Raw genomic sequence first — 15342 nt, forward strand, 5'->3', positions numbered from 1 at the left:
CCCCCCCTTCTCACCCCCCCCCTTCTCTCCCCCCCCTTCTCTCCCCCCCTTCTCTCTCCCCCCTTCTCTCTCCCCCTTCTCTCTCCCCCCTTCTCTCCCCCCCTTTCTCTCTCCCCCCCTTTCTCTCTCCCCCCTTTCTCTCTCCCCCCTTTCTCTCTCCCCCCTTTCTCTCTCCCCCCTTTCTCTCTCCCCCCTTCTCTCTCCCCCCTTCTCTCTCCCCCCTTCTCTCTCCCCCCTTCTCTCTCCCCCCTTCTCTCTCCCCCCTTCTCTCTCCCCCCTTCTCTCTCCCCCCTTCTCTCCCCCCCTTCTCTCCCCCCTTCTCTCCCCCCTTCTCTCCCCCCTTCTCTCCCCCCTTCTCTCCCCCCTTCTCTCCCCCCTTCTCCCCCCCCTTCTCTCTCCCCTTCTCTCTCCCCTTCTCTCTCCCCCCTTCTCTCTCCCCCTTTCTCTCTCCCCCCTTTCTCTCTCCCCCCTTTCTCTCTCCCCCCTTTCTCTCTCCCCCCTTTCTCTCTCCCCCCTTTCTCTCTCCCCCCTTTCTCTCTCCCCCCTTTCTCTCTCCCCCCTTTCTCTCTCCCCCCTTTCTCCTCCCCCCTTTCTCTCTCCCCCCTTTCTCTCTCCCCCCTTTCTCTCTCCCCCCTTTCTCTCTCCCCCCTTTCTCTCTCCCCCTTTCTCTCTCCCCCTTTCTCTCTCCCCCTTTCTCTCTCCCCCTTTCTCTCTCCCCCTTCTCTCTCCCCCCTTTCTCTCTCCCCCTTTCTCTCTCCCCCCTTTCTCTCCCCCCCTTCTCTCCCCACTTTCTCTCTCCCCCCTTCTCTCCCCCCTTTCTCTCTCCCCCCTTTCTCTCTCCCCCCTTTCTCTCTCCCCCTTTCTCTCTCCCCCCTTTCTCTCTCCCCCCTTTCTCTCTCCCCCCTTTCTCTCTCCCCCCTTTCTCTCTCCCCCCTTTCTCTCTCCCCCCTTTCTCTCTCCCCCCTTTCTCTCTCCCCCTTTCTCTCTCCCCCTTTCTCTCTCTCCCCCTTTCTCTCTCTCCCCCTTTCTCTCTCCCCCTTTCTCTCTCTCCCCCTTTCTCTCTCTCCCCCTTTCTCTCTCTCCCCCTTTCTCTCTCTCCCCCTTTCTCTCTCTCCCCCCTTCTCTCTCTCCCCCTTTCTCCCTCTCTCCCCCCTTTCTCTCTCTCCCCCCTTTCTCTCTCTCCCCCTTCTCTCCCCCCGCCGTCTCTCTCCCCCTTCTCTGTCTCTCCCCCCCTTCTCTGTCCCCCCCGCTCTCTGTCTCTCCCCCCCCCCCTTCTCTGTCTCTCCCCCTGCTTCTCGGTCTCTCCCCCCCCTTCTCGGTCTCTCCCCCTTTATCTCTCCTCTCCTTTTATCTCTTGCTCTCTCTTTTTCCCCTCTCTCCCTCTCCCTCCCTCTCCCCAGACATAACACCAATGTGCCTGGATCTTATGAAAGCTGTTTAAAAAGTGCAAGGGGAAGCTAGTGATCAAAGCAGAAGGGGTGCATTAGATGATAGTAGAAGCAATAATGAGATTCCAGATACTGGAATGTGGTTTGAATAAAGATGAGATAGGTTGCATGGATTTGAAAGGGAAGATGCTACTTGGAGGTGATTGATCTTGTGGGGCTTCTGTAGTTTCCATAAGGTTCACATAAGCACCCAATATTTAGGAAAGAATGCTGGTAACATAATACGAATGTACAACTTAAGCTTTGGATTCTGTTTCACATTGTTTCAGCATGTTGTGATTCATAACATGCTGCACCACTTAATGAGCATTTGGTAGTGGAGCACTAAAATGGTAACTTTTGGGTGCTTATCTGAACTAAACTTTGAACCTTCTGAAGTTCACCCATAATTACAGTCTCCTATGTTTTAATTGTGTTGCCAGCAGTATTTCAGCAGTGGGGCTGAATATACCCTAGGTTGATGCTTTTCAGGTCTGACTTGTAAGTTACAATTCAAGCTAATTATTTTTATGCTCTATTTTAGCAAATGCTCATCAAGAGGTGCAGCATATTACAGATTAAACATGCTGAAATAACATAAAATTCTAATTAACATTTTAAAATTCTATGAACAAAAAAATGAAACTCCCAAATTATCATAGTTTAATATACATTGTGAATGTATTTCCCATATTATTTTTTTTATTATGGGCCAAACTGCTAACTTTTGTTGGAGACTCATTAGTGTTGAAAACATTAAGAACAGCACAGCAATTTGATCTTTGCTCTTACTATTGAGTTTTCATTGTGCTGTATTGTTACCATTTATGATGATTACGATATAGGATGCTTAGATGTTACATAATTTGAAATGCCTATATCTAACTCTGCATGACACAACAGAAGAAGGCTCCATCATTGATAACACTTAGGCAAAAGGAAGGTAATTTGATTTGCTGTTTTTTTTCTCTAGATGGGTTCAGCTTTGTTTAATTTACTGCAAATACAAGCATCCGAATTCCAAACTGAAGTCATGGAGCCCTAAGATACACCGTTACAGGTTGTCATCTATCTTGTCTTGATCTTGTGAAAGGCCTCAGCTTCAGTTTATGTTTCCTGGAGTTTACAACACTTTCCCTTGTTTGCTTTACAAATTAGTAGTTAGTAAATCCATGCATTTGGAGACCAACTTTGAGGTCATTGATTAATTTTCAGATTATGCTTCTTTCTCTCAGTTTCAGTAAATTATTCACACAAATTTAAGGTTGGCAAAAAATACGTTAGCTTCATCCTGTGTCCACTAATGAAGAAAAGGCTACCCTATAGGGTCACCTTGTGTTGGTGGGTGGGTGTGCGTGCATGCGTGTTAGTGTGAAAAAAAGCAGTATACTTTCTACTAGCAATTTTGGGCCTGGCCTTTCCAGGGCAGTTCCTCATATGTTTTTAAGGCAGGCTTATTAAAAACAGTTGCTTAGAGATGTTACAGATAGGATGGTGGTACTAAGGAAATAGCTCAGATCAGTAACTATGAAACTAAGGTAGTACCAGGTATGGGGTTGAGCTGGAGAAGATAAAGCATTATGCAGCTTAGTCAGAATTTCTCTGTTAACTTTCTGAAATAAACTGAAAATAAAGAAGACATAGCCATAGTAGTACCTGGTATAATTCCATTTTCATTTAATGAAATAACAGCATAGATGGATTTTCCACTTTTTTTTTTTAGACATCTTATTTGCTTTCAGATAACTAGTAATGTTACTCTTCATTTCATGTACAGGGTGATGGAGAATGTACTTCAGATTCTATCTTTTTTCTAAATGCAAAACAGCAGGGGAAAATAAACAACTTCTTAAATAAGTTTGGCTATATTTAAAAGAAATTACAAAAATAATTTCTTGTTTTTAATATAAATTACTTCTACAAGTTGATACATTGTGTTATTTTAGTTAATAAATCCTCTGGTTTTTGCATAGTTTTCCATAAGGAAATATTCTGTTGATTTTGGGATATTGTATGTCTGTCTCAGACAGAACTGCTTTCTGATTTAAGCAGAGGTTTTTGCTCAAATATTAATAGTATGATACAGCCAGTAGTTACTTTCATTTTGTCTTTAGGGATTTACTGAGGCAAACTCCTGTTGAAATTAAGGTCTCAATAAGGGACTACCAGACTATGTCAGTAATAATATCTAGTTTTGATATAGTGCTTTTCATTCTATCTTCCAAAACAATTTAGGAAGAAGGAAAATATTTTTCTCATTTTGTGGAGTAGGGAGGTGAGCTAACGTGTAGAATTATCCTGCAAACAGATGAATGACTAAAATAGTTTTGGAGTGCTGTATCCATTAATTCACAGAGTTCAGCTGATTATTTGTTTGGAGTTAAAAAGTCTGGGTGATGTTAGTTCAGTGAATTTGGAAGAGTATAGTGCCGTGAAGAATCCTGAGTATAGAAAGAATCCTATTGGAAGGAAATTGTAAAATACTTTCGTTTGTGGATACCTTAGCCTGGCAATGAAATACATGCTTTAATTATTACTTCCCCTTACATGTTAATATATAGATGGTATACTTGTATAGGCATATCAAAAGTGAAATTCTGCATGTAAACTCTGGAGCACAAACCACAATTCTGGATTGAAATCACCCTGAAATATAGGTATTTTCAAATTCCAGACTGTTATCCAGGTCTGTTTTTTTACTTCTGTCTATATTGGAATGGTTGAAATCTTTGTTTCTTAATGCAATTGAATTTTTGGCTTTTCAGAACATTGAACCAACTTCACATAGTCAGCACAGCTATGAATTTAAAGATTTGAACTTGATCAGATGCAAAATCAACACAAGGTCACAAGCAGAATCGTCACAGTCTGACACTTTTAATTATGATTTGACAATGTAAACCACACATGAAACAGGAGCAAGTAAATTACACTGATTTTGCTCAAAAAACTGAGCAAGTAAATTAAATGTATAACTAAATAAGGCAGGTGCACCTCACACTGTGTCTGAAAGGAACCAAATTTAGGTTTTCACTTTGAAATCCATACTGCATTGAACTTTGGATTCGTAATTGATTTAGAAGTGAATTTTATTTAGTGCTGAATTTTAACACCATAATGGCTGTGGAATTTGTGATCTAGTTAGATTTTTCAAGAATCTTTGTGATGTGTCTTCTGTTCTTTCCCTGTTCTGTTTGATATTTTGAACCATATAGTTATTTGTAAGTGTGTATCTTAATCTGAAAATTTTATCAGCTGAGTGGCAAAAGCAAGTGTTTTATTCAGAGATTTAAGTAAGTATTTATACTGTTTGCATTTCTTCAACGAGAAATTATAATCTGAAAAATAAGGTAGTTCTACACTGGCTGCAGTGTGCTTTCACGACTGGCATTACTTCTCCTAAAAAGAGGCTCATCAATTTGCTTAAGTTTTCATAGAGCCACCCACCAAATAGGACAAAATAGCTTAGGTCTAATTGATAAAAATGGGATGGAAAACTCCAAAAGTCATCAGTACTCATTCCTCATGATTTCAGACCATTCTAATATGGTATGTTTTTAAAGGATATTTAAAAAGATACCTTGCTTCTACCAGTCATGAAACTAAATACACTCTATTAACAATCCTGCAAGAATGGCACCAGCTGATTTTAAACTTGGAAAAGAATTTGGCATTATTCAAGAAAAGCTTGTACTGTTGAACTGTTACTGCAGCTGCTAGCGACTAATATATAAATAAATTCATTTGTATATGCAGTACAATGCAAGCAACATGAATCTTAGGGTGAAACTTAACAGTTGTTCCTGTTGATGTGTATAGAAATGATAGCCTAGGTGCCAGATACACATTCATTTCCTCAGAGAAAAGTGAACTTAAGGGGTCAGGGGGGTGCCTAATAACTTTAATTTACTCACACTGTCTTTTCCTTTTTGCTCTTTGTACCAAGATTCAGCATAGAAATCTGTACAAGGATTATTTGTAGGACATGATTTCAAGGAGCAGTTAAATAAAATGAAATCGTAATGACTATCATAAGATCATTTTAAAGATCTGAGTATCTTTCAAATTTTAAAAAATACTTAGAAAATATCTATAAACAGGTTGTGAAATCTTGCACAGATCTCAAAGTAATACAACAAAGATTATCATGTAAGGCTTTTACTGTAAAAGCAAAACACTTCTGATTCCATTCTTCATACAGAGCCGAATCGAAGGGCAGCTGAAGCAACTATGAAGATTTCAAGTGTTCAGCCAACTTTGGGTCATGTCCATGTTACGAATTTCAACCCTTAGATAGTTTTAACAATGAATCTCCAATGTCAACAAAACTGATTTAATTTAAATGAGTAACTGTGCAAAACCAAATGAGAAAATATGGTAGGAAAAAAGCTGATTTGAAAACCTGTGTTTAACACTGAAGCATAGGAAAGTAGGGTAGTCTAAATAATTTATGAAGTATCAGCCACAAATCTAAAAAGCCTAAAGGAAATATTTTAGTACATAGCTCAATTAACACTAAATACACATGCACTGGTTTGGTAGGTGTTACAGGAGAGGAGTGCAAGTAGTCTGAGCTCACAAACTTCGGTTTTAACTAAAGGAAACAAAAATAATTGATGCCATTTCGTATCTCAAAACTATTAGTATCCTTTTACCATGTAATTTTGAGGCAGATAATGACAGTAATGGAGTAGCACATCTGAAGACTACTTTTACAGCAACACTAAAATATACTAAGACCAGTATTAGCACTAATCAAGAAAAAAGCAGCTATAAAATGTTACTTGCATGGCATGTGTGAAAAACGCATTCTTGTAGTCTACAATTTGATGCTTCCAGAATTTTTTTTGGCAGAATATTCTTACTTAAAATATGGTGGCTTTGGAATTGCTCCAAAGTATTTCACAACCATCTATAGATTTATCTCACCAGCCCACTTCTTAATAGTCTCTGTTCAAAACAAATCTGTGTATACGTGTGTGTATGAGGACTGGAAGCAATTTCAGGCTTTTATTCTGATCAACTTGCTTCTGCCGTCTTTCCTAGGAAGTGTGTAGAGAGCTCTGGTGCCTCAGCAAAAGTAACCGCTGTGTTACCAACAGCATTCCAGCAGCTGAAGGTACTCTTTGCCAAACAGGGAGCATTGAAAAGGGGGTGAGTACAAATAATTTATTGTTTGAAGAAGCAGTTTATTGTTTAAAGACTACAGGAAGAAAAAACTATAAAATTAAAGTACTTATGAGCAATCATAAAAGTTCAAAAAAAGAGTTATTATTTCAGGATACATTTGCATCCTAATGGAAGTGTCCTACAGAATTATTTCACAATTATTTTATATATGTAATTTAATAAAACATTTATCCTTAGTATAAAATTCTATCGCCTGGGTCAAAAAAAAACCCTGTTACGTACTCTATTTTTTGAGTAATTTTTCTAAAAACTCTTTAGTTTAATCTTTATCAAATTTTATAGCACTCTTCCATAAAGGACTGTTACAACTCCAGATCTGGCATGGACTTTGAAAATGTGTAACATAGATCTACAGCCTGAATTGTTGTTTTGTTAGAAGATAAAAACATCTTTATTCCTTCAGGTATAAGCTGAATCATACAAGCATATAGAAAAAATGTTGCCTTAATAAAAAGGTTTTCTAAAAGCCCCTATTTCCCAGTGACCTTTCTGGTTTGACATTGAATTTTTCCTTTAGTATTAAGTTATGCTTGCATAACTGTTTAGCTTTAAAGGACTTTTTTGTGCAGTCTGATAAACTCTTCTACCTAACAGAAAAGTACAGAAAGTCAATGTTGCAATAGATAAGTCTACTGCTACTATATCTGTCTGAACACGTGAATTTTGATCTTAAAACAATGTCTGTATATCAGTAGTTTCAAAGTTCTGAAACTTAGTTTTAGATAAGAATAGTAGAAGAGTGTTTGTGAGTTACAAAGCAAAATCTGTACAGATCTTAAAGAGGAGAGAAAAATATTTTAATTATTAACTTGCAGGACATGTACTGGGGAAAAAGTGAATTCCGTATGCCTTTTTTCAAGATAATATATTTTATGCAGGTTTGTACAAAATGAAGAGAGCTTATTATTTTAAACAATTTCCGGTATCTGTCCAAGAGTTGCTGCATCTGTCCATAGGATTTACTACTCCAGATTGGACTTTTTCCTAACAATGACTACTGACATCTATTCTCATTCTGACTTTTGCCATGCTAGTTGGGCTAGTTTCAACAAAGATTACACTGTATTTTGACTTGCAATCTGATGTTTAAACAAAAAGAATGAAAGCTTTTGGTCAGCTGTCACAGTTTATTAATGCTTGTTGATGGCTACATTCAGGGCCCATGACCTACTATCGTTCTGATGACTTTTCCATGCTGAGCTTGGAAATATTGGTAAACCATGTTAAATAAATTCATTGAAGGGGTCATTAAAAAAAATAGAGTGCTTAGAGTTAGCCAATGAAAATACAGACAACTTCGCATTCTACCAAAAATGTTACCTTTTATTAGAGTAATAGAAAATGTTAGAAGCCCTACTCTTAAATCAACAGTATAGGTTTATTTTGGAACAACCACTCCTTGTCAATGACAAGGAGCAATTTACCTCAATATTTTTTAAACCATGAGACTATAATGAACAGGTTGAGATGCTTTAAGACACTGTTGCTGTGTCCACTTGCCAGAGGCTTTAATAAGTTTGCTCTCTACAAAACATCTTTTTCCAGTCATCAGTATCTTGTTCCATCATTGGATTTTAGAGGGAAATGAGAGAATCCGTACTGTTTTACAAAGGTAAACCGTTCATGCCTGTTAACAGCAGAGAATTGTATCTGTAAACTACAGCTTCAAAAGTTCTGTAAATTAATAGTTCCTGATAGCAAAAAACCAGAAAACATGAGCTCTTTCCAAATATGTACTTTTCTTTACCACACACTAAGGAGTAAATAATAGGTTACAATTCTATAACACTTAAAAAATTGTTGTTGTTGTTGTTGTTGTTGTTGTTGTTGTCATTGTCATAACATTTATATTGCAGTCATGCTTAAAGGCCACAACTAAATTAGGCCCTATTTTGCTGGGCTCTGTCCAAATATATAATAAATGATGTTCCCTGCTCTAAAGGACGAACAAGATCTCAGAGTACTTCGTCATATCTGGAGGGTCAATTTCTTTTAGTTACACTGATGTGTAACTGTTAAAGCAAAATTTGATGCAATATACATTAATATCTTATTGGCAGAGTTGGGAGGGATTTCTACAGTTAAAATGGCCTAACACTCTATTATAAAACCTTCTTTCAGTTGCTTATATAAACCTGCCAAACTTTTAACTCTTTAGGTTGAAATTTTCCACAGTAGATATCTGCTTAAGCCTGAAGGTTTTTAGAGTGTTTTCCATAAAAGTTACTCAGCTGTTTTCTGCATACAGGGAAAGAGAATAGAGTGGTTTCTTGCTACTGACGGAACTTGTACATCTGTTCTGTTTTGAAGCTTTAATATGTTCATGCTTTGGTGAAGGGTTTTACGTATCGGCTGGGTTCAAAAAGGTACACTTTTTCCTAATTCGTAATAATAAACTTAAATATACATGAAGTTTCTCTCTGGCATAGCCAGAGATGTGTTTGTGAAGGTAAACTAATTGATAGATTTTTTAAAAGGCTCTGATGAGGAAATGGTGCATATAAAACAAGACAAGACTGATAGGAATGTTAATTTTGTCTTTGAATTTAAAGTAATAAAAAATGTAACCTCTTCTAACATCATTGTTTAGATTCATGCTAAGGATGTAAATGAGGGGCAAATGTGCAAAAAGTGAAAACACAGTGTGCTGGAAGGACAGTTTAAATAGCTAGATTATGTGATGATTTAAGTTATTATTGGACATTAAGTTTTCTTGCAAAATAATTGTAGAAGCAATGACTGAAAATACATTGTTAAAATTGAGATGGCAAATTTAAATTGAATTAACTTTTTTTTTTTGCCCTTACAAAAGGTTAAATCAATTTTCCTCAATATCAGAGTACTTGCTGTGTGAGTTCTCTAAAAGCGTACTGTTGTAAATCTTAGTTCTGTTAAACAGCTAATATTAATATAAAAGTGATCTCAAATGTGCCACAATATCATGTTTTATTTTATTGTTAATGATCTCTATAAGAAAAATTTCAGACTGCTGATATTATTCACTGAGGTTTTTTGCACATTTTGTACATATTCTAATGCATCACCACTGTCTTTCTAGTGGAACTAATTGCAAGTTATTTATTTAATGTTAGAGAAGAATTAACATTTCAGTTCTAAATCTTTCATGAAGGATTGTTCTTTTAAAATAGTTGTCGTCTCCTCTCATTTATTCATATACCGGTTACTCAATAGTCCTTACTTCATTACAGCAGATGAGGTTGCTATAATCTGTGGAGGAAGCATATTTCTGTAATCCCTTTAGAAATAATGAAGATTTTGGTAATTTTTAACTACTCTGACAGGGACTCTGTGCATCACTGGCTTCTGGTGAAAGATAAATTTTCACTAGAAAATTAAGAAAAGACACTGAAGTGAGCAGTAAGTCCTCAGATTTAACTTCAGTAGAGGAGAAAAACCCAGCATTTAAGGAGTTTTTACAGGGGAATATGAGATTGTGGAAGACAATGTTTGAATGACAAAGGAAAATACAGAGTACAGGGATTTTACACAGCTTTGGAAAAATACACAGCATTGGTAAAATGCACATGCCTGTTGTATACAGTGATAATAATATAGAGTTAGGATGGTTTGCATGTTCTGTTTTGCGTATGTGATATTCTTGCGGGTTTAACTTTGAGTGTCTTTCATTTCTTAACTTTGATTTTGACATGTTTGTAATATATATAATGTATTTTTAATGAAATTGTTAGCATACATTTTTACTCTTAGAAGCATTTTAATTTTTAGCTTTTGACTAGCATTAGCTAACTGTTCATGTACTTGTGTGGCATTTTTAATAGAATGCTGCAAGGAGATTATTGTCTTTAGTTAATAAAATCATTATCACTTGATTCATCACTATAATGAGAAGATAACCAGAAGATTTTAGTCCCTCATGTGTTACATAAATAATTCATTCTCCATCATAATTTTACCATTAGAGGCATTGCCAAACAGTGTGCCATATGGATATATCTACGCTAGCTAAAAATGCACGTTCACTATATGGACTGCATTATGTATTATGCAGACATTCAGTGGTAGTCTGGATTTAAGAGAAGCTTCATACGAAGGGTATGTTCCTCTGGTGGATGACTGCTCATTTGCATAAACCTCTGATTTGCAAATTTAGAAGTCTCCAAGAAGGATAAACCCTCCTTTCCTCAGTACAACTCCATGAGACCTGGTGTCTTTGGGTTTTTTTCTGAAGAAGAGTGTGGTGGGTTGACCCCATCCAGTAGCTAGGCCCTCACCCAGTCGCTTGGTCATTACGCCTCAGGCATGGGGGAGAGAATCAGAAGGGCAAAAATGAGAAAAACTCACGGACTGAGATAGAGAGTTTAGTAAGTGAAAGGAGAAGAAAGAGAAAGCGAACAAGACATCAAAGGCAATCACTCACTACCTCCCACCAGCAGACTGTTGCCCAGCCAGTCTCTGAGCAGTGGCTGCTTTGGAAACACCCCTACCCCCAGTTTTACTGCTGAGTATGATGTTATAGGGTATGGAATATCCCCGTGGTCAATTTGGGTCAGGTGTCCCTGCTGTGTCCCCTCCCAACCTTTTGCCTCCCCCCAGCCTGGTCACTTGGGTGGCAGGTTGAGAAGCCGAGAAAGCCTTGGTGGTGTGCAAGCAGTGTTCAGCAATAGTCAAAACATCAGTGCGTTATCCACGCTGGTCACAAAACTAAAACGCAGCACCATACGGGCTGCTATGTCCTTGCCAGACATGGTAGAAGAGGCAATGCATTTTGAACTTGATGTGTAAAATACTCTGCCTTATCTTTTCTGTAGACACGTTAATGCTTGGGTTTTGTCCCTCTAACTGACAGAGGATGAGGCTTATAAACAGAAATGTGCTGGGTTGTAATAGCTGTGTTTTGAAACAGGTACAGTGCATACAGAGAAAAGAGGTCATGGAGGATAAAAATGTTTTGAGAGGAGAAACAAGAATGAATGTGGCTAGAAAAAGAATGCTACAGGTTTCACTTATTAATGTGGAAATAACAAGGAAATATCATAATAAGGAAACTTTATATTAAATGCTAGCATGTGTTCATGTGCAAAACTATCTTGTATCTAGGTGCATTTGCTGATGATAAGCTACACATTTTAATATTACTGTATCATTTTAATGTACAGTCTTGAGAGCTACATACTTAGACTCTGACATGTTTTACAGTCTAGAAGTACCTTTTATTCAAAATGAAATTTCTAATGAAAAAATAAGGATTTTTATTCATTTTCTCTAACACTCTCTACAATCCTTGTTCATATCAAAGTCCTATTAGTTTATTTTTTTTTCCTGAGTAATGATTGAAGGTTAAATTCTCTTTACAGTTGCTTTCAGAAAAATCTCGAGTAATTCAGGTCATTGTGAATGGTTGTCTTTACTTGTTTATTTATGTCCCACATTGCTGGGACTGAGCCTGTAGGTGAGCCTTAGGACTGGGAGAAGAGAAAACTTGGCTTTGCTGTACCTATTAGTATAAAGTCAACACTGAGTCTTCCAGTAGTGCTTATTGGTAGACAGGGGTATGTCTATCTGTCCATGTCTTCTGTGCATGTCTCAGTGCTTTTTGTCAAATTCATATGGCTGATTTCTGAAACCCAGAAGTTGTCTGGGTTTCTTTTTTGAGAGGCTCAATACTGTGTCTGTTACAGGAATTCAAGGGAGTTAAAACAGCAGATGCCCTCCTTTGGAAGTGAAATGAGCAGATTCAGGTCACAGTAAACTTGGGGCTGTGCTCTACTCTGTCACCTAAGCCTGTAACGGTGGGAAAGGGTTATCTAAACTGAGCTACTTCAGATTCTCAGTGATGTAGTAGACACCAGAATGTGGATCAAACTATGGGCTCCAGGATTATTTCTAAATGCTTTTAAAAAGGTTTCTGACTAAGGAAATGATAAACGTATTTTAACTATTAGCCATTTGTGCAAATTGTCTGTCATTTTGTATGTCCAATGTAGGTAACAATATGGCAAAGTTTAAGTGTTTGCATGAGTGAAGTATGCAGGTTCATTCTGTCCCTGAACAAGTGGCCAGCCACTATTATATAATGCTTTTCTGTACCATGTCTAATGCTTTGGCACGACTTTTATTATGTCTGTAGGGTTAGTATAAATCAAGTACTGCAACAAATTCTTCTTCCATTGTGACCTCATCCAGATTTTCTTTTTTAAGATGTAAGGGAATACTTTCTTAAAAACACCGTTGGGGGAATTTTTCATTTTGTGTAATGAAGCCCCTACGTGAATCCTAAGTGGAGGGTGTTTTACTAAACTAATCTTAGAAATTAATCTCAGTGTTTAAAAGAATGTAAGCAACTTGCAGTTCCTTTAATGTGAAACATTAAGGAGGATGTATGAAGAAAAAAGCAAACCTTTATTTTAAGCTTGTTTTAACTTGTGGTGTGTGTTAGAGACCTATATAATTCAGGACTTAGTGAAGACAATTAACAAATCACACACACCCTCACCAATGTCTAAACATGGCTAGAAAAAGTAAAATATTAGTCTTGTTATCTATACAGAGAATGCTAATGCCTATAATTGGTCATTGCCTAACCCTTATATTTTTCTGTCCTGATAACTCTTGTCAGCCTGGAAGCTAATTTTGTGTTTTTTTTGTGAAATCTTTCAGTGGTGTTATCAGGGAGAGTGCGTACCTTTTGGAACTTGGCCCCAGAGCATAGATGGGGGTTGGGGTCCATGGTCAATATGGGGAGAGTGCAGCAGGACCTGCGGGGGAGGAGTCTCCTCATCTATAAGACACTGTGACAGTCCAGCGTAAGTAGCTAAAGTAAGCCGGAGCCAACAAAAAGACACATTTGGAAATTATTCAAAACTGTGGTTTCACATGTTAACTGTAAAAAAGTTTTGCTAGTTTGCCAACATTTGTCTTCAAAATAGCAGACAGAAACACTTAAACAGGAGAAGTTCACTAGACATGCTTATAACATTTTTGATGTATCTTATGTACTGTAAATATAGCTGGATTTATATTTAGTAGTAACCAGAATGGTTTTCTTTCTGCAACTTGCTGTTCATGCAAAATATATTTAAATCATGCCTTAGATAGATTTCTTTCTTAAGACATATTACCTCTAATCCTTGTCTAGCATGTAAAATAAATTTTGCCAGTTACTTATTAAAAAAAACCAGCATAGTATTTCCAAGCTTTTGCATACAACTGCTTACATATAAACCATAGTTAGTACATTTATATGCTGTCATGGCCAACGCTTAGTTGTGACTTCCCACTGACTCTTAAAACAATTCAGCAACTTCTGTCCTTGCCACTACTCCCTATTGGTCCATCTACTCTCTCTCAAGAGGGGCCAGCTTCTCCACTACAGCTAGATCTGTTGTGTGTATCTGTACTGGTTCTGTCATCTGTCTGCTTTCCAATGTCCTGAACACTGTTCCAGAGAAGGTCTGTCAGGTAAGTGCTCTTCTCTCTGTCACTAGTGCTTCTCAGATGAGGAAAGCTTACTTATTTCCATTGCTGTTCTTTGCTGAATGAATCGCTGCTTTTTTCTGTTGCTGCTTGCCCTGTTCTGGTTCCCTCATCACAGCTATAGGTCTTTGCAGAAGGATAGTTTTATTACTTTGTTCTTGTCATGTCCCGTAATCGCTATTTCCATAACCATTATTAGTTTTTAAGACCACTTTTTCTTGAAAACATCAAGCTTTTGTGCTTCTTTCATGAAAATCCATTCTGTGGCTTTTGTCACTCCTTTCTTATCTTCTCCTCTTTGTACACCTAGGTTCTTTGTTGCTTGTACCCATGTTTTGCAAGCCAGGCTGTATATCAGCTTTCCACTGCAGTCTGCAAGACAGACACCATAATGTCACATTACTGCTGCCTAAGGTGGTCTGTTCACCTCCTATCATTAGCAATAATTATCAAATTTGGTAAACAGCACTACTTACTGAATGGATTCAAAAGCAAAAATTATCCATTTGCATCAATAACATGTCAGACTATGTTACTGAGAGAATAATAAATTTAATTAAATTTTTTTTTTCACAACAGTATGTAAAAATGCTAGTGAATTGTTTGTTTGGAGCATGAGTAATCTCCTCAGATTTTTTAACTACTCCTGTCATCATGTGTATGGGTTGGTATGTTGAAAGGTGATTAAATTTTAAATGTTTAACAGTATAGCAAGCAAATGCATTTGTGGGGGAAGTATGTCTGCATTAGGAAAAAAATTACTTTTGGTTCAGTAATAGTGTTGTCTGGTTTAAATATCTGTGATGTGGAAAATAGTATTTATTTTCTTGTTAGTTAATTGGAAATTCTTTTATTTCTTTATTATAAAACAAACACCAAGTGTTTTTCCTTTCTGCTTTCAAGCTATGAGCCAAAGAGCTGATGTCTGATTAATCTTCGATTTAAGCCAATGTTAATTCATTATTTGACCTCTGTGGAAGATTGATAAGGTTCTTGAAAAGTTTTGGAATTCAAGAGCCAATGTCTTATTCACACTTATAGAAACCTGCTTACTCTGGAGTTTCCTCAGATTTAATACAGCTTAATTCAAATCAGAATCAGATTCCTGAACTAGAAAATGCAGTCTTTGCTGACTCCAGTATTTAGCAGGCAGTGTTTCTTAATATTTTTTTTTTGCATTTTCAAGTGTAATATGAGAAGATTAAAAAGAAAAAAAGAGTATCACATAGATTGTTTATGCATTTCTTGTTCTAGTTTTACAAAGCAAGGA

General features: G+C 37.3%; 1 protein-coding gene across 2 annotated transcripts in view; it reads left to right on the top strand.

The window, feature by feature from the left end:
- The window catches only part of ADAMTS6 (ADAM metallopeptidase with thrombospondin type 1 motif 6), a 159797-nt gene that overhangs the window by 90714 nt on the left and 53741 nt on the right, over positions 1 to 15342 (top strand). For both annotated transcript variants that reach the window (XM_049795340.1, XM_049795339.1), the window contains 2 exons: positions 6474 to 6581; positions 13257 to 13402. In XM_049795340.1, the coding sequence (XP_049651297.1) occupies positions 6474 to 6581; positions 13257 to 13402 (254 nt within the window). The remainder of the gene's footprint in view (positions 1 to 6473; positions 6582 to 13256; positions 13403 to 15342) is intronic.

This window comes from Accipiter gentilis, chromosome Z, assembly GCF_929443795.1.
Source record: "Accipiter gentilis chromosome Z, bAccGen1.1, whole genome shotgun sequence".
NCBI lineage: Eukaryota > Metazoa > Chordata > Aves > Accipitriformes > Accipitridae > Astur > Astur gentilis.